Source organism: Phyllobates terribilis, unplaced genomic scaffold (assembly GCF_046119375.1).
Source record: "Phyllobates terribilis strain yellow unplaced genomic scaffold, ASM4611937v1 Scaffold_82__1_contigs__length_6685932, whole genome shotgun sequence".
In the NCBI taxonomy this organism is placed as follows: Eukaryota; Metazoa; Chordata; class Amphibia; order Anura; family Dendrobatidae; genus Phyllobates; species Phyllobates terribilis.
Window position 1 is genome coordinate 5036722 of NW_027362842.1, and position 26666 is coordinate 5063387.

The 26666-nt window shown below is 47.6% G+C and overlaps 1 protein-coding gene across 1 annotated transcript in view; it reads right to left on the bottom strand.

The window, feature by feature from the left end:
* Positions 1-618: 618 nt before the first annotated feature.
* The window catches only part of LOC141197275 (vomeronasal type-2 receptor 26-like), an 86520-nt gene continuing 60472 nt past the window's right edge, over positions 619-26666 (bottom strand). The window contains exons 2-3 of the mRNA XM_073662663.1: positions 1461-1520; positions 619-1334 (exon numbers count right to left, since the gene is read on the bottom strand). Coding sequence (XP_073518764.1) covers positions 619-1334; positions 1461-1520 — 776 coding nt within the window. The remainder of the gene's footprint in view (positions 1335-1460; positions 1521-26666) is intronic.

The window sequence follows — 26666 nt, forward strand, 5'->3', positions numbered from 1 at the left end:
TGCCACATAGTTTTTTTTTGCCTTCCTCTGGATCAACAAGTTAGGCTATGGATTGAACTAGATGGACTTAGTCTTCCTTCAACCTTAAAAACTATGTTACTATGTTACTTAATATAAAATGTAATTGATATCACATGTGACAGTCAATGTTTTCATTCATTTACTCGTTCATTAATGTATAAATGTGTATTTTTAGATATTTTTGAAATATGACGTACTGGTAAAATTACCCCGCTGATTATTTCTAGAATTTCAACACATCAGACCATAGAGCTGACATCCTCTACACATCCCACCCTGACAGCTGAGATAAGGGAGACAAAGGAAAATATGTCACAAAAGAATTAAAAGACCATTTGCCTTTTAACTAATACCTCACCTTCTCAACCAGGATGAGTGCTATCTTTTTCTTTGATATATTTCGTCAATGTTTCCCCAGTCTCTACTTTTAGAGCACCCGAGCCTCCTGGTTTACAACAATAAACACAATTGAAACATTATCTAATAATGTGGATTTTGCTCTTTATATTTCATTTATTTATTTAAATAGTATCAATATAAATATAAGATGCAAATCCCATGTTAGTAACAGTGTTCTATGTATAACTATTGCATGCATTAATGTTTCTCCAGGAATTGTCTTCTACTGTTCATCTCTGGCCTCATGATAATATTGTAGCATTTGGGGAAGAATATGCAGCCCAATATCCCAATTTCCGAGGCCAATATAGAGAATATCTGTACCATGACCATGTTCTTCCCCTTACTGCTCAGATACACTGGGATAGCACAGATCCAGACGCTGCAGAAGAGCAGCATGCTGAAGGTGATGTACTTGGCCTCATTATAGATATCAGGTAATGTCCTCACCATGAAAGCCAGAACAAAGCTCACAGCGGCTAGAAACCCCATATAACCCAACATGAAATAATAAGCCACAACAGAGCCTTCATTACATTGAATGATGATCTTCCCTGGATAAGTGTCCATGTCCATCTCCTGAAATGGGGGAGAAACCGACAACCAAATAACGCCATTCAGCAACTGAATGAAGGAGCAGATGAGGACTACAGAATTGGGCAGTGTCACCCCCATCCATCTCCTCCAGGAGCTTCCAGGTCTGGTGGCTTTGAAAGCGATGGAAACCATGATGGACTTGGCCAGGATAGAAGACACCGCAACAGTGAAGGTGACTCCAATGGAGATTTGTCGTACCATGCAGGTTGTGTCATCCGGGCGACCAATGAACAGGAACACACAAAATAAACTCATCTTGAGGGACAGAAGAAGAATGAAGCTGATGTTCCGATTATTGGCTTTTACTATAGGAGTGTCTGAGAAGAAAATGAAAATCCATGATACAAGGAGGGTTATGATAAGTAAAAGTCCAGACATGGAGGAGAAAACTGCTGCCATTACATCCTGCTCATATGACAGATATTCTATTATTTTTGGGATACACTCGTCTTTAGCTTCATTTGGCCATTTCTCATCAGGACACTTGTGGCAGATTTCACTATCTGGAAATAATACAAGGAAAGTACATGTTACTTATGATTACAGCGACATGCATGACATTAAATATAGTGTTGAGCCACCCCCGTAGTGTTCGAGTTCGGTTCGGTTCGTCGAACACCTTCGAACACCGTTAAAACCAATGGCAGGCAAACAAAAACACATAGAAACACATGGAAAACACCTTCAAATGTGTCCAAAAGCTGACAAACTGCTCAGAAGACACAACTAACACATGGAAAAGTGACAAGTACATATAGTCATGCGAAAAGAAAAGAGGTGGAGGAGTAAAAGGATGGGGAGACACAGATATAGGCATGTTCTGCCCTTCTAAAACCAAAAAAGTGCGAAGCCGACACAGCCAGTCTGTTCCTGCCCGTGCGACCTCCGTGTCACTGAGTTTGTGCCAGAGCTGCGGTGGACCCTGACGGCCAGCCCCCCTCTCCCAATACTGGTGCCTGTCTGCTGGTGCGTCGAGCGAGCCCCCCTGCGGTAGAGGCAGCTCTAACCTTTTTAATTTAAATTGTCTCTCTAATTTGAATGAATACATGTAGCGTCGGCGTCCCTGCCTCCTGCTAGGCAGGGACGTCGTTCCCCTCACCTCTCCGCTCCCTGCCCGGCGGTTTCCTCCTGCTCTGCTGGCAGCGCGCGCTGCTTCCCAGCCTCTGTGCTTAGGGTGCATGCGCGCTCCCCCTCTCTTAAAGGGGCCACGCGCACCGTCCTAAGGAGTTCCCGGCCAATGGCCCGAGGACCTCACCATATATAAGGCACCTCCTCCAAAATGGAGGTGCCCGAGCAATGTTGTTGCAAAGCCTTTCAACTCTGCTTCAGCCCCCCTCAGGTCCCGTTACCAGATACCTGCCAGTTACCTGCCAGATCCCTGCTTGATGCCTGCCTGATCCTTGTCTGTCTGCTTGCATTCCTGCGGTCAGACAGTCTGCCTACCAGCACTTGCCAGTCTGTCTATGGATCAGTCTGCCCGCTCACCTGGGAGCGCTCACCTGCTACCTGCCTGCTAGCCTACCTGGAGGCTCTGCCGTCACTTGCCGTGACCACCTGCCTGTCCAGAGACTCTTGCCCGCTCACCTGGGAGTGCTCACCTGCTACCTGTCTGCTAGCCTACCTGGAGGCTCTACCGTTACTTGCCGTGACCACCTGCCTGTCCAGAGACTCCTGCCCGCTCACCTGGGAGCGCCCACCTGCTATCCGCCTGCTAGCCTACCTGGAGGCTCTGCCGTCACTTGCCATGACCACCTGCCTGTTCAGAGACGTCTGCCCACTCACCTGGGAGCGCCCACCTGCTATCCGCCTGCTAGCCTACCTGGAGGCTCTGCCGTCACTTGCCGTGACCACCTGCCTGTCTAGAGACTCTTTCCCTGCTGTCACTTGCCATGACCACCTGCCTGTCTAGAGACTCTTATCCTGCTGTCACTTGCCGTGACCACCTGCCTGTCTAGAGACTCTTACCCTGCTGTCACTTGCTGTGACCACCCCGCCTGTCAAGAGACTGTTCCCGTCACTTGCCGTGACCTCCTGCCCTTCTACCCAGAGACTGTCCCTGTCACTTGCTGTGACTACCTGCCCGCCTTCCCTGGGAGCCACCCGCTTCCTTACAAGGACTGCCCCTTTGTATAGTTGCTCAGAGGTTCCACCTCTCAGACCCGTTACAGTTTGCTCGGGCCATGGAACCCGGTGGCACCCAAGCTCTCTCACTCTCGGACCTATGTCATGAACTTTCCCGTCAGAGGTCCCAACAGGACTCCATCCTGAGTCACCTGCGTAGTGTTAACTCCCGCCTAGACACATTGACTGCCTCATCGGGAGCGGCCTCCACTCGCATACTTACTACCCCGGCACCGCCGCTGCCCATCAATACCATGGCATCTCTTCCTGGTCCCCGCCTCTCAGCCCCGCCTCGTTTTGGCGGAGATCCCGGCCAGGCACAGGGCTTCATTAACCAGTGCACTCTGCACTTTGAACTGTTGGCACACCAGTTTTCCACCGACCGAGCCAAAGTAGCCTTCATCAAGTCCCATCTCACGGGGGAGGCGCTGGCTTGGCTAAATCCTCTATGGGAGAGAGGAGACCCCCTGGTGTCCAACCTGCCAGCCTTTCTCACGGCTTTCCGGAAAGTCTTCGATGAACCAGGACGGAAGACCTCATCTGCCTCATCTCTGCTACGCCTCCGTCAAGGAAGTCTCACCGTGGGCCAATATGCCATACGGTTCCGTACCCTTGCTTCAGAGCTTGCCTGGGATAACTACGCCCTGGTGTCTGTCTTCTGGGAAGGTCTGTCCGGCCGTATTAAAGATGAACTCGCCGGTCGGGACATTCCTACCACTCTCGACGACTTAATAACTAGAGATGAGCGTTGTTCTACTCGAACTGTTCGCCAATCTCAAATTCGAGCTGTTTTGGGCGGTGTTCGAGCCGTTCGGCGAACACGAACGATTTGAGAAAAATTCGGCTGTTCGAGGTTATGTTCGATAACAGTTCGTGCACCAAAATCATAACTGGATTTTTTCTCAGTAATGATGAAAATTAATGTTAATACGCAGTTTGAGTGTACAGCGGGGTGGGGGGAGGGGCAGGGGATGGATTTCTGCAGGAATAATGAAGATCTCCATTTTTTTTTCTCTTTCCCGCATTTGCAGTGGGGAGGTGCAGTCTGTAAGCCTATCAGCAGCGCACACACGGAGCGAACTGCTGTTTTTCACACAAGCAAGGGCATGTGTCATTGGCAGTGTATGTCACATGTCCTTGCCCTATAAGACCAAGCCATTTTCCCCGTCGCCACCATTTTCTCACTGCTGCAGCTGCGTGTTAGACGGCACCGCTGTTGCTGTGTGCACTATACCTTGTTAATTTCAAGCCAATTTTCGCGCAAATCGACAGATAGCTTGGGAGTAGGGAATAGTTGTGATTGCAGTCCTTTTAAGGACTAGGTTACAGCATTTCCTACGACTTTTATCAGGCAGGTCTGTGCTCTTAAATAGATAGATTGTGGGAGTAAAGACTAATTGTAATTGCAGTCCTTTTCAGGACTAGGTTACATCAGTTCCTATCAGTTTTTGCCAGGCAGGTCTGTGCCAGTGCTGTGCAAGTTTTTTTCACAGCATTTGGCTGAATCTAGCAAAGCTAATCCTTTTTGGCCTATTGCAGAGTGTGTTAGTCAGTGGAGTAGCCTATCTGTGTTGCAAGATATACCACCTGTGTATAGAATACAAATTTTTTTACTGCACCTAGTGAAGTAAAATCTTTTGGGCATAGCATCATTCTATTAGTCCATCTATACTGACCTCCATCAGGTTGCAAATTGAATATAATTTTTTTCTGCATCCAGCTCTGAAAAAATATTTGGGCTTCTAGCAGTGTGTGTGACTTGTTCTATTAGTCCATCTATACTGACCTCCATCAGGTTGCAAACTGAATATAATTTTTTTCTGCATCTAGCTCTGAAAAAATATTTGGCCTTCTAGCAGTGTGTGGGACTTTCTCTATTAGTCCATCTATACTGACCTCCATCAGGTTGCAAATTAAAAATAATTTTTATCTGCATCTACCTCTGAAAAAATATTTGGGCTTCTAGCTGTGTGTGGGACTTTTTCTATTAGTCCATCTATACTGACCTCCATCAGGTTGCAAACTGAATATAATTTTTTTCTGCATCTAGCTCTGAAAAAATATTTGGCCTTCTAGTAGTGTGTGGGACTTTCTCTATTAGTCCATCTATACTGACCTCCATCAGGTTGCAAATTAAAAATAATTTTTTTTCTGCATCTACCTCTGAAAAAATATTGGGCTTCTAGCTGTGTGTGGGACTTGTTCTATTAGTCCATCTATACTGACCTCCATCAGGTTGCAAACTGAATATAATTTTTTTCTGCATCTAGCTCTGAAAAAATATTTGGCCTTCTAGTAGTGTGGGGACTTTATCTATTAGTCCATCTATACTGACCTCCATCAGGTTGCAAATTAAAAATAATTTTTATCTGCATCTACCTCTGAAAAAATATTTGGGCTTCTAGCTGTGTGTGGGACTTTTTCTAATAGTCCATCTATACTGACCTCCATCAGGTTGCAAACTGAATATAATTTTTTTTCTGCATCTACCTCTGAAAAAATATTGGGCTTCTAGCTGTGTGTGGGACTTGTTCTATTAATCCATCTATACAGACCTCCATCAGGTTGCAAACTGAATATAATTTTTTTCTGCATCTACCTCTGAAAAAATATTTGGGCTTCTAGCTGTGTGTGGGACTTGTTCTATTAGTCCATCTATACTGACCTCCATCAAGTTGCAAACTGAATATAATTTTTTTCTGCATCTAGCTCTGAAAAAATATTTGGCCTTCTAGCAGTGTGTGGGACTTGTTCTATTAGTCCATCTATACTGACCTCCATCAGGTTGCAAATTCAAAATAATTTTTTGTCTGCATCTAGCTCTGAAAAATTATTTGGCCTTCTAGCAGTGTGTGGGACTTTCTCTATTAGTCCATCTATACTGACCTCCATCAGGTTGCAAATCGAATATAATTTTTTTCTCCATCTAACTAGAGATGAGCGTTGTTCTACTCGAACTGTTCGCCAATCTCAAATTCGAGCTGTTTTGGGCGGTGTTCGAGCCGTTCGGCGAACACGAACAATTTGAGAAAAATTCGGCTGTTCGAGGTTATGTTCGATAACTGTTCGTGCACCAAAATCATAACTGGATTTTTTCTCAGTAATGATGAAAATTAATGTTAATACGCAGTTTGAGTGTACAGCGGGGTGGGGGGAGGGGCAGGGGATGGATCTCTGCAGGAACAATGAAGATCTCCATTTTTTTTTTCTCTTTCCCGCATTTACAGTGGGGAGGTGCAATCTGTCAGCCTATAAGCAGCGCACACACGGAGCGAAGTGCTTTTTTTCTCACAAGCAAGGGCATGTGTCATTGGCAGTGTATGTCACATGTCCTTGCCCTATAAGACCAAGCCATTTTCCCCGTCGCCACCATTTTCTCACTGCTGCAGCTGCATGTTAGACGGCACCACTGTTGCTGTGTGCGCTATACCTTGTTAATTTCAAGCCAATTTTCGCACAAATCTACAGATAGCTTGGGAGTAGGGAATAGTTGTGATTGCAGTCCTTTTAAGGACTAGGTTACAGCATTTCCTACGACTTTTATCAGGCAGGTCTGTGCTCTTAAATAGATAGATTGTGGGAGTAAAGACGAATTGTAATTGGAGTCCTTTTCAGGACTAGGTTACATCAGTTGCTATCAGTTTTTGCCAGGCAGGTCTGTGCCAGTGCTGTGCAAGTTTTTTTCACAGCATTTGGCTGAATCTAGCAAAGCTAATCCTTTTTGGCCTATTGCAGAGTGTGTTAGTCAGTGGAGTAGCCTATCTGTGTTGCAAGATATACCACCTGTGTATAGAATACCAATTTTTTTACTGCACCTAGTGAAGTAAAATCTTTTGGGCATAGCATCATTCTATTAGTCCATCTATACTGACCTCCATCAGGTTGCAAATTGAATATAATTTTTTTCTGCATCTAGCTCTGAAAAAATATTGGGCTTCTAGCTGTGTGTGGGACTTGTTGTATTAGTCCATCTATACTGACCTCCATCAGGTTGCAAACTGCATATATTTTTTTCTTCATCTACCTCTGAAAAAATATTGGGCTTCTAGCTGTGTGTGGGACTTGTTCTATTAATCCATCTATACAGACCTCCATCAGGTTGCAAACTGAATATATTTTTTTCTGCATCTACCTCTGAAAAAATATTGGGCTTCTAGCTGTGTGTGGGACTTGTTGTATTAGTCCATCTATACAGACCTCCATCAGGTTGCAAACTGAATATATTTTTTTCTGCATCTACCTCTGAAAAAATATTGGGCTTCTAGCTGTGTGTGGGACTTGTTGTATTAGTCCATCTATACTGACCTCCATCAGGTTGCAAACTGAATATATTTTTTTCTGCATCTACCTCTGAAAAAATATTGGGCTTCTAGCTGTGTGTGGGACTTGTTCTATTAATCCATCTATACAGACCTCCATCAGGTTGCAAACTGAATATATTTTTTTCTGCATCTACCTCTGAAAAAATATTGGGCTTCTAGCTGTGTGTGGGACTTGTTGTATTAGTCCATCTATACTGACCTCCATCAGGTTGCAAACTGAATATATTTTTTTCTGCATCTACCTCTGAAAAAATATTTGGGCTTCTAGCTGTGTGTGGGACTTGTTCTATTAATCCATCTATACAGATCTCCATCAGGTTGCAAACTGAATATATTTTTTTCTGCATCTACCTCTGAAAAAATATTGGGCTTCTAGCTCTGTGTGGGACTTGTTGTATTAGTCCATCTATACTGACCTCCATCAGGTTGCAAACTGAATATATTTTTTTCTGCATCTACCTCTGAAAAAATATTGGGCTTCTAGCTCTGTGTGGGACTTGTTCTATTAATCCATCTATACAGACCTCCATCAGGTTGCAAACTGAATATATTTTTTTCTGCATCTACCTCTGAAAAAATATTGGGCTTCTAGCTGTGTGTGGGACTTGTTGTATTAGTCCATCTATACTGACCTCCATCAGGTTGCAAACTGAATATATTTTTTTCTGCATCTACCTCTGAAAAAATATTTGGGCTTCTAGCTGTGTGTGGGACTTGTTCTATTAATCCATCTATACAGACCTTCATCAGGTTGCAAACTGAATATATTTTTTTCTGCATCTACCTCTGAAAAAATATTGGGCTTCTAGCTGTGTGTGGGACTTGTTGTATTAGTCCATCTATACTGACCTCCATCAGGTTGCAAACTGAATATATTTTTTTCTGCATCTACCTCTGAAAAAATATTGGGCTTCTAGCTGTGTGTGGGACTTGTTCTATTAATCCATCTATACAGACCTCCATCAGGTTGCAAACTGAATATATTTTTTTCTGCATCTACCTCTGAAAAAATATTTGGCCTTCTAGCAGTGTGTGGGACTTTCTCTATTAGTCCATCTATACTGACCTCCATCAGGTTGCAAATTAAAAATAATTTTTATCTGCATCTAGCTCTGAAAAAATATTTGGCCTTCTAGCAGTGTGTGGGACTTTCTCTATTAGTCCATCTATACTGACCTCCATCAGGTTGCAAATTAAAAATAATTTTTATCTGCATCTAGCTCTGAAAAAATATTTGGCCTTCTAGCAGTGTGTGGGACTTTCTCTATTAGTCCGTCTATACCGACCTCCATCAGGTTGCAAATTGAATATAATTTTTTTCTGCATCTAACCCAGCCAATAGTTTTGGCCTAATACCACAGTTTGGCCACTCAGCTCTGCTCGGTTCCCATCCATTGTTTTTTTGTGCAAACAGCTCCAGAGTTGTTAATTAGTTAACCACCAAAATGAGTGGAAAAAGGCCTGCTGCTGGTGGAAAGGAGAATAGGCGTGTTGGGAAGGGGAAAAAAGGTTGTGTCCGTGGGGTAGGTGTTAAAGCAACAGTAACATCTGCAGAAGAAAGACCATCTTCCAGCCAAACTAAAATGTCTACTTCTTTTAGCGGACAATGTGATAAGATCCCTTTCTTACGGCCACGCCAATCGCTACAAATTCCAGATGAGGCACAAAAACAGCAGGTGCTTCAACGGATATCAAGTGCTCCTTTAAGTGGGCTCTCCTCCACATCAACTTCAACATCACAATTACTCCAGTCCTCAAAGGTGTCACCCCAATCGCACTTGCTTCCTCACAGCTCCCAAATCTCCAGCTGCCCATCTGATTATGAGGTAGAACAGATGGTTGAGTTTGCAGAGCTGTTTACTCATACTATAGCCTGGGAATCAGAGGTCGACTCCAGCGCTTCTGTGAATCCAGACGAGGAAATGATCTGCACTGATGCCCAGAATCTTTATGAGTCGGATCCAGGACCAGACGCAGAAGGTTCTGACCATAATGTAGACCCTCATTCCCAAACTGTAACTCCTGTTGGTGGAGACAATGAGGAAGACGATGATAAGACTCAAATACCTGATTGGAGCGACAACTTTAGTTTTTTGTCAGGGCAGGAACAGGTTGGCTCTGAGGACGACGGGTGTGATAACGCACAGGGTGATGATGATGAGGTCGGAGATCCCACTTACTGTCAACCCACAGTCAGCCAAGAGATGAGGTCAGCAGAGGAGGTGGAGGAAGATGCTAGTGACGACGAGGTCAGGTTGCGCCTTCCTGGACAGAGACGTAGTACTGGAAGCACGTCAACAACTGCATCCTCAAACACAACTCTGCCTCTCACCACAAGTCGTGGTGGCTCTTCAGGTTGCATGGGTGCTAAGCCTTGCATAGCCTGGGCATTTTTTCAGATCGATAAAGAAGACCCAACTCGTGTTATCTGTAACATTTGTCAGCAAAAGCTAAGTAGAGGCCAAAAAATACATAGTTTGAGTACTTCATGCATGAACCGGCACATGGACATGAAGCATAAGTTGCAGTGGGAAGCTCAGTGTGCTACAATGCGGCCTAGCCGGCCGGGCCAACCACCGTCTGCCATATCTTGTGCATCCGCGGCCTCTTCATCCTCTGTGACTGGGGGGACAGCAGTCACACCTGTTTTGGGGCGCAGACCTGCCACCTCTTTACCCGCAACAGCCAGCGTGATTGGCAGGTCATCATTTTCTTTGGAGGTGGTAACACCAGCTGGTGTTGAGCGATGTCCGACATCGATAGCACCACCTTTGGATCAAGGCAACCTAACATGTCCGCCTGCATCTTCCTCACAGACCGGCAGTTTGCCGGGGACACCCTTATCAACCCCGTCTAAGCACAATAGCCAGCCCTCGGTCCCTCAGATGTGGACAAGTAAAAGACCATTTCCTCCTAGCCATGAGAAACCTAAGAGGTTGAATTTCACCATCTGCAAGTTCTTGGCTACAGAAATGCTGCCTCTCCGCCTGGTGGACACAGAGGATTTTCGAGACCTTATGTCCGCCGCAGTGCCCCAGTACCAGATGCCCAGTTGGCACTACTTCTCAAAGAAAGGTGTGCCTGCGCTCCACCAGCATGTCGCACACAACATCACCGCTTCTTTGAGAAACTCTGTGTGTGACAGGGTGCATTTCACCACAGACACTTGGACGAGTAGGCATGGACAGGGGCGTTACATGTCGCTGACTGGGCACTGGGTAATTATGGTGACAGCAGGACAAGGGGCTGCTGTCCAAGTCTTGCCGTCCCCACGAGTTGTGCGTCAATCCTCTTTATGTCAAAGTTCCTCCACTGCTTCTGCCTCCTCAACCTCCTCTCGGTCTTCCACCTGCACCCAAAGCCTGTCTGGTCATGCCACAAGCTTTCTAACTGCGCAGAAGGGATCCTGCACACCTCCTTACTATGCTGGCAGCAGGGCTCAACGTCATCAGGCGGTTTTTACATTGAAATGTCTGGGAAATGTGAGCCACACAGCTGAGGAGTTGTGGTCAGCTCTGGAGAACCAATTTCATGAATGGTTGTCTCCACTGGACCTGAAACCAGGGAAGGCTGTGTGCGACAATGCTGCAAACCTAGGTGCGGCCCTTCGCCGGGGCAATGTCACATACGTGCCTTGTATGGCTCACGTGTTGAACCTGGTTGTCCAGCAATTTTTAGCCCACTATCCCAGACTAGATGGCCTTCTGCAGAGGGCACGGTCGCTGTGTGCTCACTTTCGCCGTTCGCATCCCGCAGCTCAGCGACTTACATCTCTACAGAAGTCGTTGGGCCTGCCACTTCACCGGCTAAAATGCGATGTGCCTACCCGGTGGAATTCAACTCTGCACATGTTGCAGCGACTGTGGCAGCACCGACAAGCCCTCGTGCAATACGTTCTGACGTATAGCCTGGGCCAACGAGATCCAGAGGTTGGGCAAATCACGCTGGAGGAGTGGTCTCAGATCAGGGACCTATGCACCCTTCTGCACAGTTTTGAAATGGCGACGAAGATGTTTAGTGCTGACGATGCCATTATCAGCATGACTATTCCGGTGATTTACATGCTGGAGCACATGTTAAACAGAATTCGGAGTCAGGTGGTGGCACAAGAGAAGGTGGAGGAAGTAGAGGAGGAGGAGTTGTATGCGGAAGGGCTAACATCTGCAAGGTCCAGACGGTCGGCAGCACCAAGGCGGCAGGCATGTGAGGGTGGGGGAGATGGTTTTACCAGGGCGCATGGTAGCAGCCAAACTAGTGAGGAAGGTGCAGGAGCCCAGGAAGAAGTGGAGGACGAACTGATGGAAGACTCATCAGATGAGGGAGACCTTGATCACATTTCTGTTGTGCGAGGTTGGGGGGAGAGGACAGAGGAAGGAAGCATGATTGTTACCTCGCCACCAACACAACAGGGACTTGGTGCTCCTGGATGCGCAACACACATGAGTGCCTTCTTGCTGCACTACCTGCAACATGACCCTCGAATTGTGAGAATTAGAAATAATCCTGACTACTGGGTTGCCACACTGTTAGATCCCCGGTACAAAAGTAAATTTGCAGAAATTATTCCTGCCATAGAAAGGGATGCACGCATGCAGGAGTATCAGCAGGGACTGTTGCAGAATCTTACATGTGCTTTTCCACAAAATACCAGTGGTGCACGTAGTGAATCTCACAGTTCCAACTTGCCAACCGTGGGACCGTCAAGTGTTCAGCACTCAAACCGTAACAGAACCACAGTATCTGCTGGTAACATCAATTTTGCGGAATCATTTCACCACTTTTTTAGCCCATCCTTTGCAAGGCCACAGGAGACAAGAAGTCTGACACATAGTCAACGCCTAGAGACGATGGTACAGGAGTATCTCCAAGTAAACATTGAAGCCACGACTGTGTCACTGGACCCTTGCTCTTTTTGGGCTTCCAATCTGGATAAATGGCCGGAGCTAGCCACTTATGCCTTGGAGATCTTGTCATGCCCCGCAGCCAGCGTTCTGTCTGAACGTGTGTTCAGCGCTGCTGGTGGTGTGCTGACAGATAAGCGCACGCGGCTCTCCACTGATAATGTAGACAGACTCACGTTCATAAAGATGAACAAATCATGAATCCGAAAAGACTTTTCTACCCCTGTGTCATCCTGGGGAGAGTAAAAGCTTGATGATTGGTTAAAATCACCCTACCAACCGTTTTAAGCTTTCAAATTACTAATCATGTTTATCTGTATCTTGGCTGGAAAATAATTTGGGCTTTGTAGCAGTGTGCAGCACTGATTCTATTAGGCCATCTATAATAAGCTCCACCAGATTTAAAATTACTAATCATGTTTATCTGTATCTTGACTGGAAAATAATTTGGGCTTTGTAGCAGTGTGCAGCACTGATCCTATTAGGCCATCTATACTAAAGCTTCACCAGATTTAAAATTAATAATAATTTTTAGCTGCATCTAGCCCGGAAAATAATTTTGGGGCTCCGAGATGCGCAAGACACATAAGTGCCTTCTTGCTGCACTACCTGCAACATGACCCTCATATTGTCAGAATTCGAAGTAATCATGACTACTGGGTTGCCACACTCTTAGATCCCCCAAACTTTTCGATCAACCTTTTCATTTTAATAAAGACCAAAAAAATGGTCATTTTTGAAATTATAAGCATTAGCAGGTTGTTAGAAACTGAAATCAAACAGTTTTCAACTCAAAACTTTATTCTAGGTGATGTTACATTTTCACATAGGACCCCTTGTTCGAAAGGAGCTTCTGAACTCTCTCGTCCATTGAATTTGTCAGGTTTTGGATGGTTTCTGCTTCAATTGTTTTGCATGAGGACAGAATACCCTCCCAGAGCTGTTGCTTAGATGTGAACTGCCTCCCGCCATCATAGACACTCCTTTTAATGATGCTCCAAAGGTTCTGAATGGGGTAAAGGTCAGGGGAGCATGGGGGTCACACCATAAGTTTGTCCCCTTTTCTGCCCATATCAGCCAGAGATGCAGATGTTTTATGTGCAGCATGAGATGGTGCATTATCATGCAGAAAAATGATCTTGCTGTGAAATACACGGTTCTTCTTCTTGAACCATGGCAGGAAGTGCTGTTTGAGAAAATCCACATACATTATGGAGTTCATCTTTAGCGCCTTCAGGGATCCTAAAGGGGCCGACAATCTCTCTCCCCATGATTCCAGCCCAAAACATTACTCCACCTCCTCCTTGTTGGCGCTGTAGCCGTGTTTGCGTGGGGTGTCCATCAACCAGCCATCCTCCACTCCATCCATCTGGACCATCGAGCGCTGCACGGCACTCATCCGTGAACAAAACTGTTTTGAAATCAGTCTTCATGTAATGTTTGGCCCACTGGAGCCGTTTCTGCTTGTGTGAAGTGGATAGAGGAGGTCGACAGGACGGCATATGCACAGCTGCAAACCTCTGAAGGACCCTGCATCTTGTTGTTCGGGGGACGTTGGAGGCACAAGCAGCTTCAAAAACTTGTCTGCTGCTATGACAAGGCTTTTTTGCCGCTGCTCTTTCAACCTGACGTAATTGCCTGTAGGAAAGAGTCCTCAATTTGCCCTTATCAGCACGCACACGTGTGTACTGTGAATCAGCTACATACTTCTTGATTGCCAAGACACTTCATCCTGATCATCGCACAATGTTGATTGTAGTCATGCCTTGACCTAAACACTCCACAATTTTTTGCTTCTCAGCAGCCGACACATCCTTTTTCTTTCCCATTTTGGCAGAAAATGTAGGCTGCTTAATAATGTGAGACAGCCTTCTTAAGTAGTCTTGCCTTTCATTGGACACACCTGCCAAACTAATTAGCACAGGTGTCTGCAATTGCTTACAGTGATATAAAGAGCCCTGACACACATCACCATCAATGAGTTTAACTGACAAACAAACAAATTCTTCCCTTATCACTCCTAAACACTTTTTGCATAATAATTTGGAACACAGTGTACATGTGCTTTTCCACAAAACACCAGTGGTTCACGTAGTGAATCTTACAGTTCTAACTTGCCAACCGTGGTCTGTATGGAGTTGTTCAATAAAGGGCCCAAAATTAAGATAACATAGATGGGAGAGGTCTCTATGAATAGGAATTCCTAAGTATTTGATACCCTGTGAGGGCCAGGCAAAGGGAAAGTTGGACTGGATGGAATCCTATATGGATTTGGGGAGGGAGACATCGAGGGCCTCAGACTTCGCTGCATTGATTTTAAAATTTGACCATGTAACAAAGTGATCTATTTCAGCCATAACAGCATGGATGGATATATGTGATTGAGTGATATATACTAGGACATCATCAGCAAATAGAGAGCACTTGTACTCGGTGCCTCCCACCTCAATCCACCTAATATTGGGGTTATGGCGAATTGATGAGAGCAGGTGCTCCGTCACTTGGATGTATAAGAGAGGGGACAGAGAACATTCCTGCCTTGTCCCATTGGTGATTGTGAAAGGTGATGAAAATGTTCTGACGCGCCCCCTGGGCCTTGGGACACCCGGAGCCGGACCCTTTTTGGTGGATGCTGGTGGTTGTAGTCTCCGTGGCGGCAACCCGGTTCCGTGGCTCAGGGCGGTCAAACCAGTGGCGGAACTATTTATGTGGTTTTGATGTTTAAATGTCCGACTACGCCACCCGTGGATTGCGGTCAGAGTGAACCGCCGCTCCAGGGCAGACCGCTGAGGCTGGTGTTGTGGGTGCAGCAGAGCGTAGCATAACTCCCCACGGGAGGAGTATAGCCTCAGGGCAGTGTATGCGGAGGATGGGGGTGATGGTGCAGGGCAGCAGCAGTAATGACACGGAGTCAGTGATGCAGTCCAGGGCCTTTACTCACAGTTCTTATTATCCAGACCACGTCTGCAGGTAACGGCTGCCCACGTCATACTGTGCTCACCAGGTGAGGGGCTCAGACAACTCCCAGATAACTTTGGAGTGCTTCACAGGACCCCCTTTGTGTGTCCTTTGTCTGGCCTTTCTTACCAACCCTTCTGTCCGGCTGCCTCGGGCCTCCTCTTGGTAAACTTGGCGCCAGTTTCCCTGACCCTATGTGGTGCCTTCCTAGCGGGTGTAGCGAGGGGCTGCGCCACATAAAATGTCACAGCCTCCTGTTTCTAGCTGAGGGTCGTTTCCTGCCTCCACTAGTTTCGGGGACCGGTCTCCCCCTTTGGCCTGACCCCTCCACGCAGGTGGATTCGGGCGTGCGGTGGCGACTCGCCCGTCCGCACCCCTGAGATCCCTTCATTCCTCGTTCCTGGAGCCTTCTCCGCTCCTCTTCCTTCCTTCTCCCTCTTCCAGGCCTGGGCCTCTGTTACTAGGCCCGCCTCCGGAGCAGAGCTCATGCAGAGCCCCTGCTCCCTGCCACTTCTGCTCAGACTTCTCTGCACTGAACTAAGATGGTGCCCACCTTTTATACTCCCTTCTCAATGCACCCAGGAACTGCTTCCTCCCTGCTCCTGCACTACAGGGTTCCCCTTCCTCAGTGTTCCCTCCCCCCACTCCAGCCAGTGACAGGGACTGTCGTGCCCATCTCAGGGGCACATTGGTCGCCCTGCCCCACGGCAATGTGGTGTAATGCATGCAGGTGTCGGGTCCTGATCCACACTACATCCTTACCTGAGAGTGAGATATCACACCTCTGGGAGAGGTGCAATACCTCTGTAGCAACCGAGCCCTCAGGGTGCTACAGTTCCATTTATCTTCAGACTAGGTGACGTATTGCGATACAGGGCCGTGATTTTGGCTATAAAAGGGTCCCCTAGACCCCTACCCCAAGCTTTTTAAGAGAATCATATATGGCGTGCCAGGAGACTCTATGGAATGCTTTCTCAGCATCCAACGAGAGTATCTAATTACAAATTTTTAACTTTATCTAGCCCAGGAAATACTTTGTGCCTAGTAGCAGGGTCTGCTAGTCAGCGGATTTTCCCGGCTGTTAAGCAAGCTACACCACCTGTAGTTTGGACACTTCATTTTTTCAAAGGAAATGCTTCGGGACCACGGGATACTCAGTGAAGAGCATCAGGAGGCAACCCAAGGCATAGGGGCTCGGACTGGCAGTAGGATGCCTTGCGGTGGACAGCCGAGCTCGATCCTTATAAAAGCTTTTTAACTGCAGCAGCTTTAGTGGACGCTACTGGAGCTGGAATTATGCGGCTGCTGGCATGAGACTTGCCCTCCAATAGATCCTTGTAAATGGATTTAAAGTGTATTTATTCAAATTAGAGAGACAATTTAAATTAAAAAGCTTAGAGCTGCCTCCACCACAAGGGGGCTCGCTCGACCCACCAGCGGACAGGCACCAGTATTGGGAGAGGGGGGCTGGCCGTCAGGGTTCACCGCGGCTCTGGCACAAACCCGGCGACACGGAGGTGGCACTGGCAGGAGCGGACTGAACGTGTCGGCTACTCACTTTTTGGATTTTAGAAGGGCATGACATGCCTATATCTGTGTCTCCCCCTCCTTTTACTTCTCCACCTCTTTTCTTTTCGCATGACTATATGTACTTGTCACTTTACCATGTGTTAGTTGTGTCTTCTGAGCAGTTTGTCAGCTTTTGGACACCTTTGAAGGTGTTTTCTATGTGTTTCTATGTGTTTTTGTTTGCCTGCCATTGGTTTTAACGGTGTTCAAAGGTGTTCGACGAACAGTTCAACGAACAGTTCGGCGAACACACGGGTGTTCGACGAACCGAACCGAACTCGAACACTACGGGGGTGGCTCAACACTACATCTAACCCAGCCAATAGTTTTGGCCTAATACCACAGTTTGGCCACTCAGCTCTGCTCGGTTCACATCCATTGTTTTTTTGTGCAAACAACTCCAGACTTGTGAATTAGTTAACCACCAAAATGAGTGGAAAAAGGCCTGCTGCTGGTGGAAAGGGGAATAGGCGTGTTGGGAAGGGGAAAAAAGGTTGTGTCCGTGGGGTAGGTGTTAAAGCAACAGTAACATCTGCAGAAGAAAGACCATCTTCCAGCCAAACTAAAATGTCTACTTCTTTTAGCGGACAATGTGATAAGATCCCTTTCTTACGGCCACGCCAATCGCTACAAATTCCAGATGAGGCACAAAAACAGCAGGTGCTTCAACGGATATCAAGTGCTCCTTTAAGTGGGCTCTCCTCCACAACAACTTCAACATCACAAATGCTCCAGTCCTCAAAGGTGTCACCCCAATCGCACTTGCTTCCTCACAGCTCCCAAATCTCCAGCTGCCCGTCTGAGTATGAGGTAGAACAGATGGTTGAGTCTGCAGAGCTGTTTACTCATACTATAGCCTGGGAATCAGAGGTCGACTCCAGCGCTTCTGTGAATCCAGACGAGGAAATGATCTGCACTGATGCCCAGAATCTTTATGAGTCGGATCCAGGACCAGACGCAGAAGGTTCTGACCATAATGTAGACCCTCATTCCCAAACTGTAACTCCTGTTGGTGGAGACAATGAGGAAGACGATGATGAGACTCAAATACCTGATTGGAGCGACAACTTTAGTTTTTTGTCAGGGCAGGAACAGGTTGGTTCTGAGGACGACGGGTGTGATAATGCACAGGGTGATAATGATGAGGTTGGAGATCCCACTTACTGTCAACCCACAGTCAGCCAAGAGATTAGGTCAGCAGAGGAGGTGGAGGAAGATGCTAGTGACGACGAGGTCAGGTTGCGCCTTCCTGGACAGAGACGTAGTACTGGAAGCACGTCAACAACTGCATCCTCAAACACAACTCTGCCTCTCACCACAAGTCGTGGTGGCTCTTCAGGTCGCATGGGTGCTAAGCCTTGCATAGCCTGGGCATTTTTTCAGATCGATAAAGATGACCCAACTCGTGTTATCTGTAACATTTGTCAGCAAAAGCTAAGTAGAGGCCAAAAAATACATAGTTTGAGTACTTCATGCATGAACCGGCACATGGACATGAAGCATAAGTTGCAGTGGGAAGCTCAGTGTGCTACAATGCGGCCTAGCCGGCCGGGCCAACCACCGTCTGCCATATCTTGTGCATCCGCGGCCTCTTCATCCTCTGTGACTGGGGGGACAGCAGTCACACCTGTTTTGGGGCGCAGACCTGCCACCTCTTTACCCGCAACAGCCAGCGTGATTGGCAGGTCATCATTTTCTTTGGAGGTGGTAACACCAGCTGGAGTTGAGCGCTGTCCGACATCGATAACACCACCTTTGGATCAAGGCAACCTAACATGTCCGCCTGCATCTTCCTCACAGACCGGCAGTTTGCCGGGGACACCCTTATCAACCCCGTCTAAGCACAATAGCCAGCCCTCGGTCCCTCAGATGTGGACAAGTAAAAGACCATTTCCTCCTAGCCATGAGAAAGCTAAGAGGTTGAATTTCACCATCTGCAAGCTCTTGGCTACAGAAATGCTGCCTTTCCGCCTGCTGGACACAGAGGATTTTCGAGACCTTATGTCCGTCGCAGTGCCCCAGTACCAGATGCCCAGTCGGCACTACTTCTCAAAGAAAGGTGTGCCTGCGCTCCACCAGCATGTCGCACACAACATCACCGCTTCTTTGAGAAACTCTGTGTGTGACAGGGTGCATTTCACCACAGACACTTGGACGAGTAGGCATGGACAGGGGTGTTACATGTCGCTGACTGGGCACTGAGTAACTATGGTGACAGCAGGACAAGGGGCTGCTGTCCAAGTCTTGCCGTCCCCACGAGTTGTGCGTCAATCCTCTTTATGTCAAAGTTCCTCCACTGCTTCTGCCTCCTCAACCTCCTCTCGGTCTTCCACCTGCACCCAAAGCCTGTCTGGTCATGCCACAAGCTTTCTAACTGCGCAGAAGGGATCCTGCACACCTCCTTACTATGCTGGCAGTAGGGCTCAACGTCATCAGGCGGTTTTTACTTTGAAATGTCTGGGAAATGTGAGTCACACAGCTGAGGAGTTGTGGTCAGCTCTGGAGAACCAATTTCATGAATGGTTGTCTCCACTGGACCTGAAACCAGGGAAGGCCGTGTGCGACAATGCTGCAAACCTGGTGCGGCCCTTCGCCGGGGCAATGTCACACACGTGCCTTGTATGGCTCACGTGTTGAACCTGGTTGTCCAGCAAATTTTAGCCCACTATCCCAGACTAGATGGCCTTCTGCAGAGGGCACGGTTGCTGTGTGCTCACTTCCGCCGTTCGCATCCCGCAGCTCAGCGACTTACATCTCTACAGAAGTCGTTGGGCCTGCCACTTCACCGGCTAAAATGCGATGTGCCTACCCGGTGGAATTCAACTCTGCACATGTTGCAGCGACTGTGGCAGCACCGACAAGCCCTGGTGCAATACGTTCTGACGTATAGCCTGGGCCAACGAGATCCAGAGGTGAGGCAAATCACGCTAGAGGAGTGGTCTCAGATCAGGGACCTATGCACCCTTCTGCACAGTTTTGAAAGATGTTTAGTGCTGACGATGCCATTATCAGCATGACTATTCCGGTGATTTACATGCTGGAGCACATGTTAAACAGAATTCGGAGTCAGGTGGTGGCACAAGAGGAGGTGGAGGAAGTAGAGGAGGAGGAGTTGTATGCCGAAGGGCTAACATCTGCAAGGTCCAGACGGTCGGCAGCACCAAGGCGGCAGGCATGTGAGGGTGGGGGAGATGGTTTTACCAGGGCGCATGGTAGCAGCCAAACTAGTGAGGAAGGTGCAGGAGTCCAGGAAGAAGTGGAGGACGAACTGATGGAAGACTCATCAGATGAGGGAGACCTTGATCACATTTCTGTTGTGCGAGGTTGGGGGGAGAGGACAGAGGAAGGAAGCATGATTGTTACCTCGCCACCAACACAACAGGGACTTGGTGCTCCTGGATGCGCAACACACATGAGTGCCTTCTTGCTGCACTACCTGCAACATGACCCTCGAATTGTGAGAATTAGAAATAATCCTGACTACTGGGTTGCCACACTGTTAGATCCCCGGTACAAAAGTAAATTTGCCGAAATTATTCCTGCCATAGAAAAGGATGCACGCATGCAGGAGTATCAGCAGAGACTGTTGCAGAATCTTACATGTGCTTTTCCACAAAACACCAGTGGTGCACGTAGTGAATCTCACAGTTCCAACTTGCCAACTGTGGGACCGTCAAGTGTTCAGCACTCAAACCGTAACAGAACCACAGTATCTGCTGGTAACATCAATTTTGCGGAATCATTTCACCACTTTTTTAGCCCATCCTTTGCAAGGCCACAGGAGACAAGAAGTCTGACACATAGTCAACGCCTAGAGACGATGGTACAGGAGTATCTCCAAGTAAACATTGAAGCCATGACTGTGTCACTGGACCCTTGCTCTTTTGGGCTTCCAATCTGGATAAATGGCCGGAGCTAGCCACTTACGCCTTGGAGATCTTGTCATGCCCCGCAGCCAGCGTTCTGTCTGAACATGTGTTCAGCGCTGCTGGTGGTGTGCTGACAGATAAGCGCACGCGGCTCTCCACTGATAATGTAGACAGACTCACGTTCATAAAGATGAACAAATCATGGATCCGAAACGAATTTTCTACCCCTGTGTCATCCTGGGGAGAGTAAAAGCTTGATGATTGGTTAAAATCACCCTACCAACCGTTTTAAGCTTTCAAATTACTAATCATGTTTATCTGTATCTTGGCTGGAAAATAATTTGGGCTTTGTAGCAGTGTGCAGCACTGATTCTATTAGGACATCTATAATAAGCTCCACCAGATTTAAAATTACTAATCATGTTTATCTGTATCTTGGCTGGAAAATAATTTGGGCTTTGTAGCAGTGTGCAGCACTGATCCTATTAGGCCATCTATACTAAGCTCCACCAGATTTAAAATTAATAATAATTTTTAGCTGCATCTAGCCCGGAAAATAATTTTGGGGCTCCGAGATGTGCAAGACACATAAGTGCCTTCTTGCTGCACTACCTGCAACATGACCCTCATATTGTCAGAATTCGAAGTAATCATGACTACTGGGTTGCCACACTCTTAGATCCCCCAAACTTTTCGATCAACCTTTTCATTTTAATAAAGACCAAAAAAATGGTCATTTTTGAAATTATAAGCATTAGCAGGTTATTAGAAACTGAAATCAAACAGTTTTCAACTCAAAACTTTATTCTAGGTGATGTTACATTTTCACATAGGACCCCTTGTTCGAAAGGAGCTTCTGAACTCTCTCGTCCATTGAATTTGTCAGGTTTTGGATGGTTTCTGCTTCAATTGTTTTGCATGAGGACAGAATACCCTCCCAGAGGTGTTTCTTAGATGTGAACTGCCTCCCGCCATCATAGACACTCCTTTTGATGATGCTCCAGAGGTTCTGAATGGGTTTGAGGTCAGGGGAGCATGGGGGTCACACCATAAGTTTGTCCCCTTTTATGCCCATATCAGCCAGAGATGCAGATGTTTTATGTGCAGCATGAGATGGTGCATTATCATGCAAAAAAATGATCTTGCTGTGAAATACACGGTTCTTCTTCTTGAACCATGGCAGGAAGTGCTGTTTGAGAAAATCCACATACATTATGGAGTTCATCTTTAGCGCCTTCAGGGATCCTAAAGGGGCCGACAATCTCTCTCCCCATGATTCCAGCCCAAAACATTACTCCACCTCCTCCTTGTTGGCGCTGTAGCCGTGTTTGCGTGGGGTGTCCATCAACCAGCCATCCTCCACTCCATCCATCTGGACCATCGAGCGCTGCACGGCACTCATCCGTGAACAAAACAGTTTTGAAATCAGTCTTCATGTAATGTTTAGCCCACTGGAGCCGTTTCTGCTTGTGTGAAGTGGATAGAGGATGTCGACAGGATGGCGTATGCACAGCTGCAAACCTCTGAAGGACCCTGCATCTTGTTGTTCGGGGGACGTTGGAGGCACCAGCAGCTTCAAAAACTTGTCTGCTGCTATGACAAGGCTTTTTTGCCACTGCTCTTTTAACCTGACGTAATTGCCTGTAGGAAAGAGTCCTCAATTTGCCCTTATCAGCACGCACACGTGTGTACTGTGAATCAGCTACATACTTCTTGATTGCCAAGACACTTCATCCTGATCATCGCACAATGTTGATTGTAGTCATGCCTTGACCTAAACACTCCACAATTTGTTGCTTCTCAGCAGCCGACACATCCTTTTTCTTTCCCATTTTGGCAGAAAATGTAGGCTGCTTAATAATGTGAGACAGCCTTCTTAAGTAGTCTTGCCTTTCATTGGACACACCTGCCAAACTAATTATCACAGGTGTCTGCAATTGCTTACAGTGATATAAAGAGCCCTGACATCACCATCAATGAGTTTAACTGACAAACAAACAAATTCTTCCCTTATCACTCCTAAACACTTTTTGCATAATAATTTGGAACACAGTGTACATGTGCTTTTCCACAAAACACCAGTGGTTCACGTAGTGAATCTTACAGTTCTAACTTGCCAACCGTGGTTTGTATGGAGTTGTTCAATAAAGGGCCCAAAATTAAGATAACATAGATGGGAAAGGTCTCTATGAATAGGAATTCCTAAGTATTTGATACCCTGTGAGGGCCAGGCAAAGGGAAAGTTGGACTGGATGGAATCCTATATGGATTTGGGGAGGGAGACATCGAGGGCCTCAAACTTCGCTGCATTGATTTTAAAATTTGACCATGTAACAAAGTGATCTATTTCAGCCATAACAGCAGGGATGAATATATGTGATTGAGTGATATATACTAGGACATCATCAGCAAATAGAGAGCACTTGTACTCGGTGCCTCCCACCTCAATCCACCTAATATTGGGGTTATGGCGAATTGATGAGAGCAGGTGCTCCGTCACTAGAATGTATAAGAGAGGGGACAGAGGACATCCCTGCCTTGTCCCATTGGTGATTGTGAAAGGTGATGAAAATGTTCTGATGCACCCCCTGGGCCTTGGGACACCCGGAGCCGGACCCTTTTTGGTGGATGCTGGTGGTTGTAGTCTTCGTGGCAACGACCCTGTTCCGTGGCTCAGGGTGGTCAAACCAGTGGCGGAACTATTTATGTGGTTTTGATGTTTAAATGTCCGACTACGCCACCCGTGGATTGCGGTCAGAGTGAACCGCCGCTGCAGGGCAGACCGCTGAGGCTGGTGTTGTGGGTGCAGCAGAGCGTAGCATAACTTCCCACGGGAGGAGTATAGCCTCAGGGCAGTGTATGCGGAGGATGGGGGTGATGGTGCAGGGCAGCAGCAGTAACGACACGGAGTCAGTGATGCAGTCCAGGGCCTTTACTCACAGTTCTTATTATCCAGACCACGTCTGCAGGTAACAGCTGCCCACGTCGTACTGTGCTCACCAGGTGAGGGGCTCAGACAACTCCCAGATATCTTTGGAGCGCTTCACAGGACCCCCTTTGTGTGTCCTTTGTCTGGCCTTTCTTACCAACCCTTCTGTCCGGCTGCCTCGGGCCTCCTCTTGGTAAACTTGGCGCCAGTTTCCCTGACCTTATGTGGTGCCTTCCTAGCGGGTGTAGCGAGGGACTGCGCCACATAAAATGTCAGAGCCTCCGGTTTCTAGCTGAGGGTCGTTTCCTGCCTCCACTAGTTTCGGGGACCGGTCTCCCCCTTTGGCCTGACCCCTCCACGCAGGTGGATTCGGGCGTGCGGTGGCGACTCGCCCGTCCGCACCCCTGGGATCCCTTCATTCCTCGTTCCTGGAGCCTTCTCCGCTCCTCTTCCTTCCTTCTGCCTCTTCCAGGCCTGGGCCTCTGTTACTAGGCCCGCCTCCGGAGCAGAGCTCTTGCAGAGCCCCTGCTCCCTGCCACTTCTGCTCAGACTTCTCTGCACTGAACTAAGATGGTGCCCACCTTTTATACTCCCTTCTCAATGCACCCAGGAACTGCTTCCTCCCTGCTCCTGCACTACAAGGTTCCCCTTCCTCAGTGTTGCCTCCCCCCACTCCAGCCAGGGACAGGGACTGTCGTGCCCATCTCAGAGACATATTGGTCGCCCTGCCCCACGGCAATGTGGTGTAATGCATGCAGGTGTCGGGTCCTGATCCACACTCCATCCTTACCTGAGAGTGAGATATCACACCTCTGGGTGATGTGCAATACCTCTGTAGCAACCGAGCCCTCAGGGTGCTACAGTTCCATTTATCTTCAGCCTAGGTGACGTATTGTGATACAGGGCCGTGATTTTGGCTATAAAAGGGTCCCCTAGACCCCTACCCCAAGCTTTTTAAGAGAATCATATATGGCGTGCCAGGAGACTCTATGGAATGCTTTCTCAGCATCCAACGAGAGTATCTAATTACAAATTTTTAACTGCATCTAGCCCAGGAAATACTTTGAGCCTAGTAGCAGTGTCTGCTAGTCAGCGGATTATCCCGGCTGTTAAGCAAGCTACACCATCTGTAGTTTGGACACTTAATTTTTTCAAAGGAAATGCTTCGGGACCACGGGATACTCAGTGAAGAGCATCAGGAGGCAACCCAAGGCATAGGGGCTGGGACTGGCAGTAGGATGCGGTGGACAGCCGAGCTCGATCCTTATAAAAGCTTTTTAACTGCAGCAGCTTTAGTGGACGCTACTGGAGCTGGAATTACGCGGCTGCTGGCATGAGACTTGCCCTCCAATAGATCCTTGTAAATGGATTTAAAGTGTATTCATTCAAATTAGAGAGACAATTTAAATTAAAAAGCTTAGAGCTGCCTCCACCACAGGGGGGCTCGCTCGACCCACCAGCGGACAGGCACCAGTATTGGGAGAGGGGGGCTGGCCGTCAGGGTTCACCGCGGCTCTGGCACAAACCCGGCGACACGGAGGTGGCACGGGCAGGAGCGGACTGAACATGTTGGCTTCTCACTTTTTGGATTTTAGAAGGGCATGACATGCCGATATTTGTGTCTCCCCCTCCTTTTACTCCTCCACCTCTTTTCTTTTCGCATGACTATATGTACTTGTCACTTTTCCATGTGTTAGTTGTGTCTTCTGAGCAGTTTGTCAGCTTTTGGACACCTTTGAAGGTGTCTTCTATGTGTTTCTATGTGTTTTTGTTTGCCTGCCATTGGTTTTAACGGTGTTCGAAGGTGTTCGACGAACAGTTCGACGAACAGTTCAACGAACACACGGGTGTTCGACGAACCGAACCGAACTCGAACACTACGGGGGTGGCTCAACACTATTAATAACACTTGCCACCCGGATTGACATCCGGTTCCAGGAGCGCACCAAAGAGGTCACCCGTGAGAGGAGGATTCCACGCCTTGCCCCTACCTTCCAAAAACCTGTCACCCTAGACAAGAGTAAACCCTCTCCATCTCTGATGCTGTCGGTCTCTATCATCTGCGGGGAGAACCGTTATTTAGAACTGGCTCAACTTGACTCTGGAGCTGCCGGAAATCTCATTTCTCAGTCCCTGGTAGAGAAATACCGCATTCCCACCAAACCTCTGGCTGTACCCTTATCTGTCGCCGCCGTGGATGCCGGCCTCTTACCACATCCCATCCAACTCATCACCGAATCCATAACTCTGCAGGTGGGAATGTTGCACTCTGAGAGCATCTTCTTTCATGTTCTTCCTGGACTCTCTCATGCCCTCTTGCTAGGCCTACCTTGGCTTCAGAGACATGCACCCGTGCTTGATTGGCAGACCGGAGAAGTCCTTCGCTGGGGACAGGACTGCCATAAGACTTGTTTAGTTCCCGTTCATCCTGCCCGTCCTACCCCGGCCAATCTACCCGGCCTACCGGTTCCCTATTGGTCTTATGCGGACTTCTTTAATAAAAAAGAAGCAGAGACATTACCCCCTCATAGACCATACGACTGCCCAATCGACCTGATACCCGGCGCTACTCCTCCCCGTGGGCGTAGTTACCCTTTGTCCGCTGCTGAGACCCGGTCCATGTCTGAATATAGTGAGGAGAATCTGGCCCGGGGATTTATCCGGAAATCTACCTCCCCAGCGGGAGCAGGCTTCTTCTTCGTCAAAAAGAAGGACGGCTCACTCCGTCCCTGTATAGACTATAGAGGCCTTAACCAGAACACGGTGAAAAATAAATACCCTCTTCCGCTCATTCCTGAATTATTTGACCGTCTGAGGGGGGCTAGAATCTTCACCAAGCTGGACCTCCATGGGGCGTATAACCTGGTCCGTATCCGTCAGGAGGATGTATGGAAGACGGCATTCAACACCCAGGACGGCCACTATGAATACCTTGTAATGCCCTTCGGTCTCTGTAATGCTCCCGCCGTCTTTCAAGAGT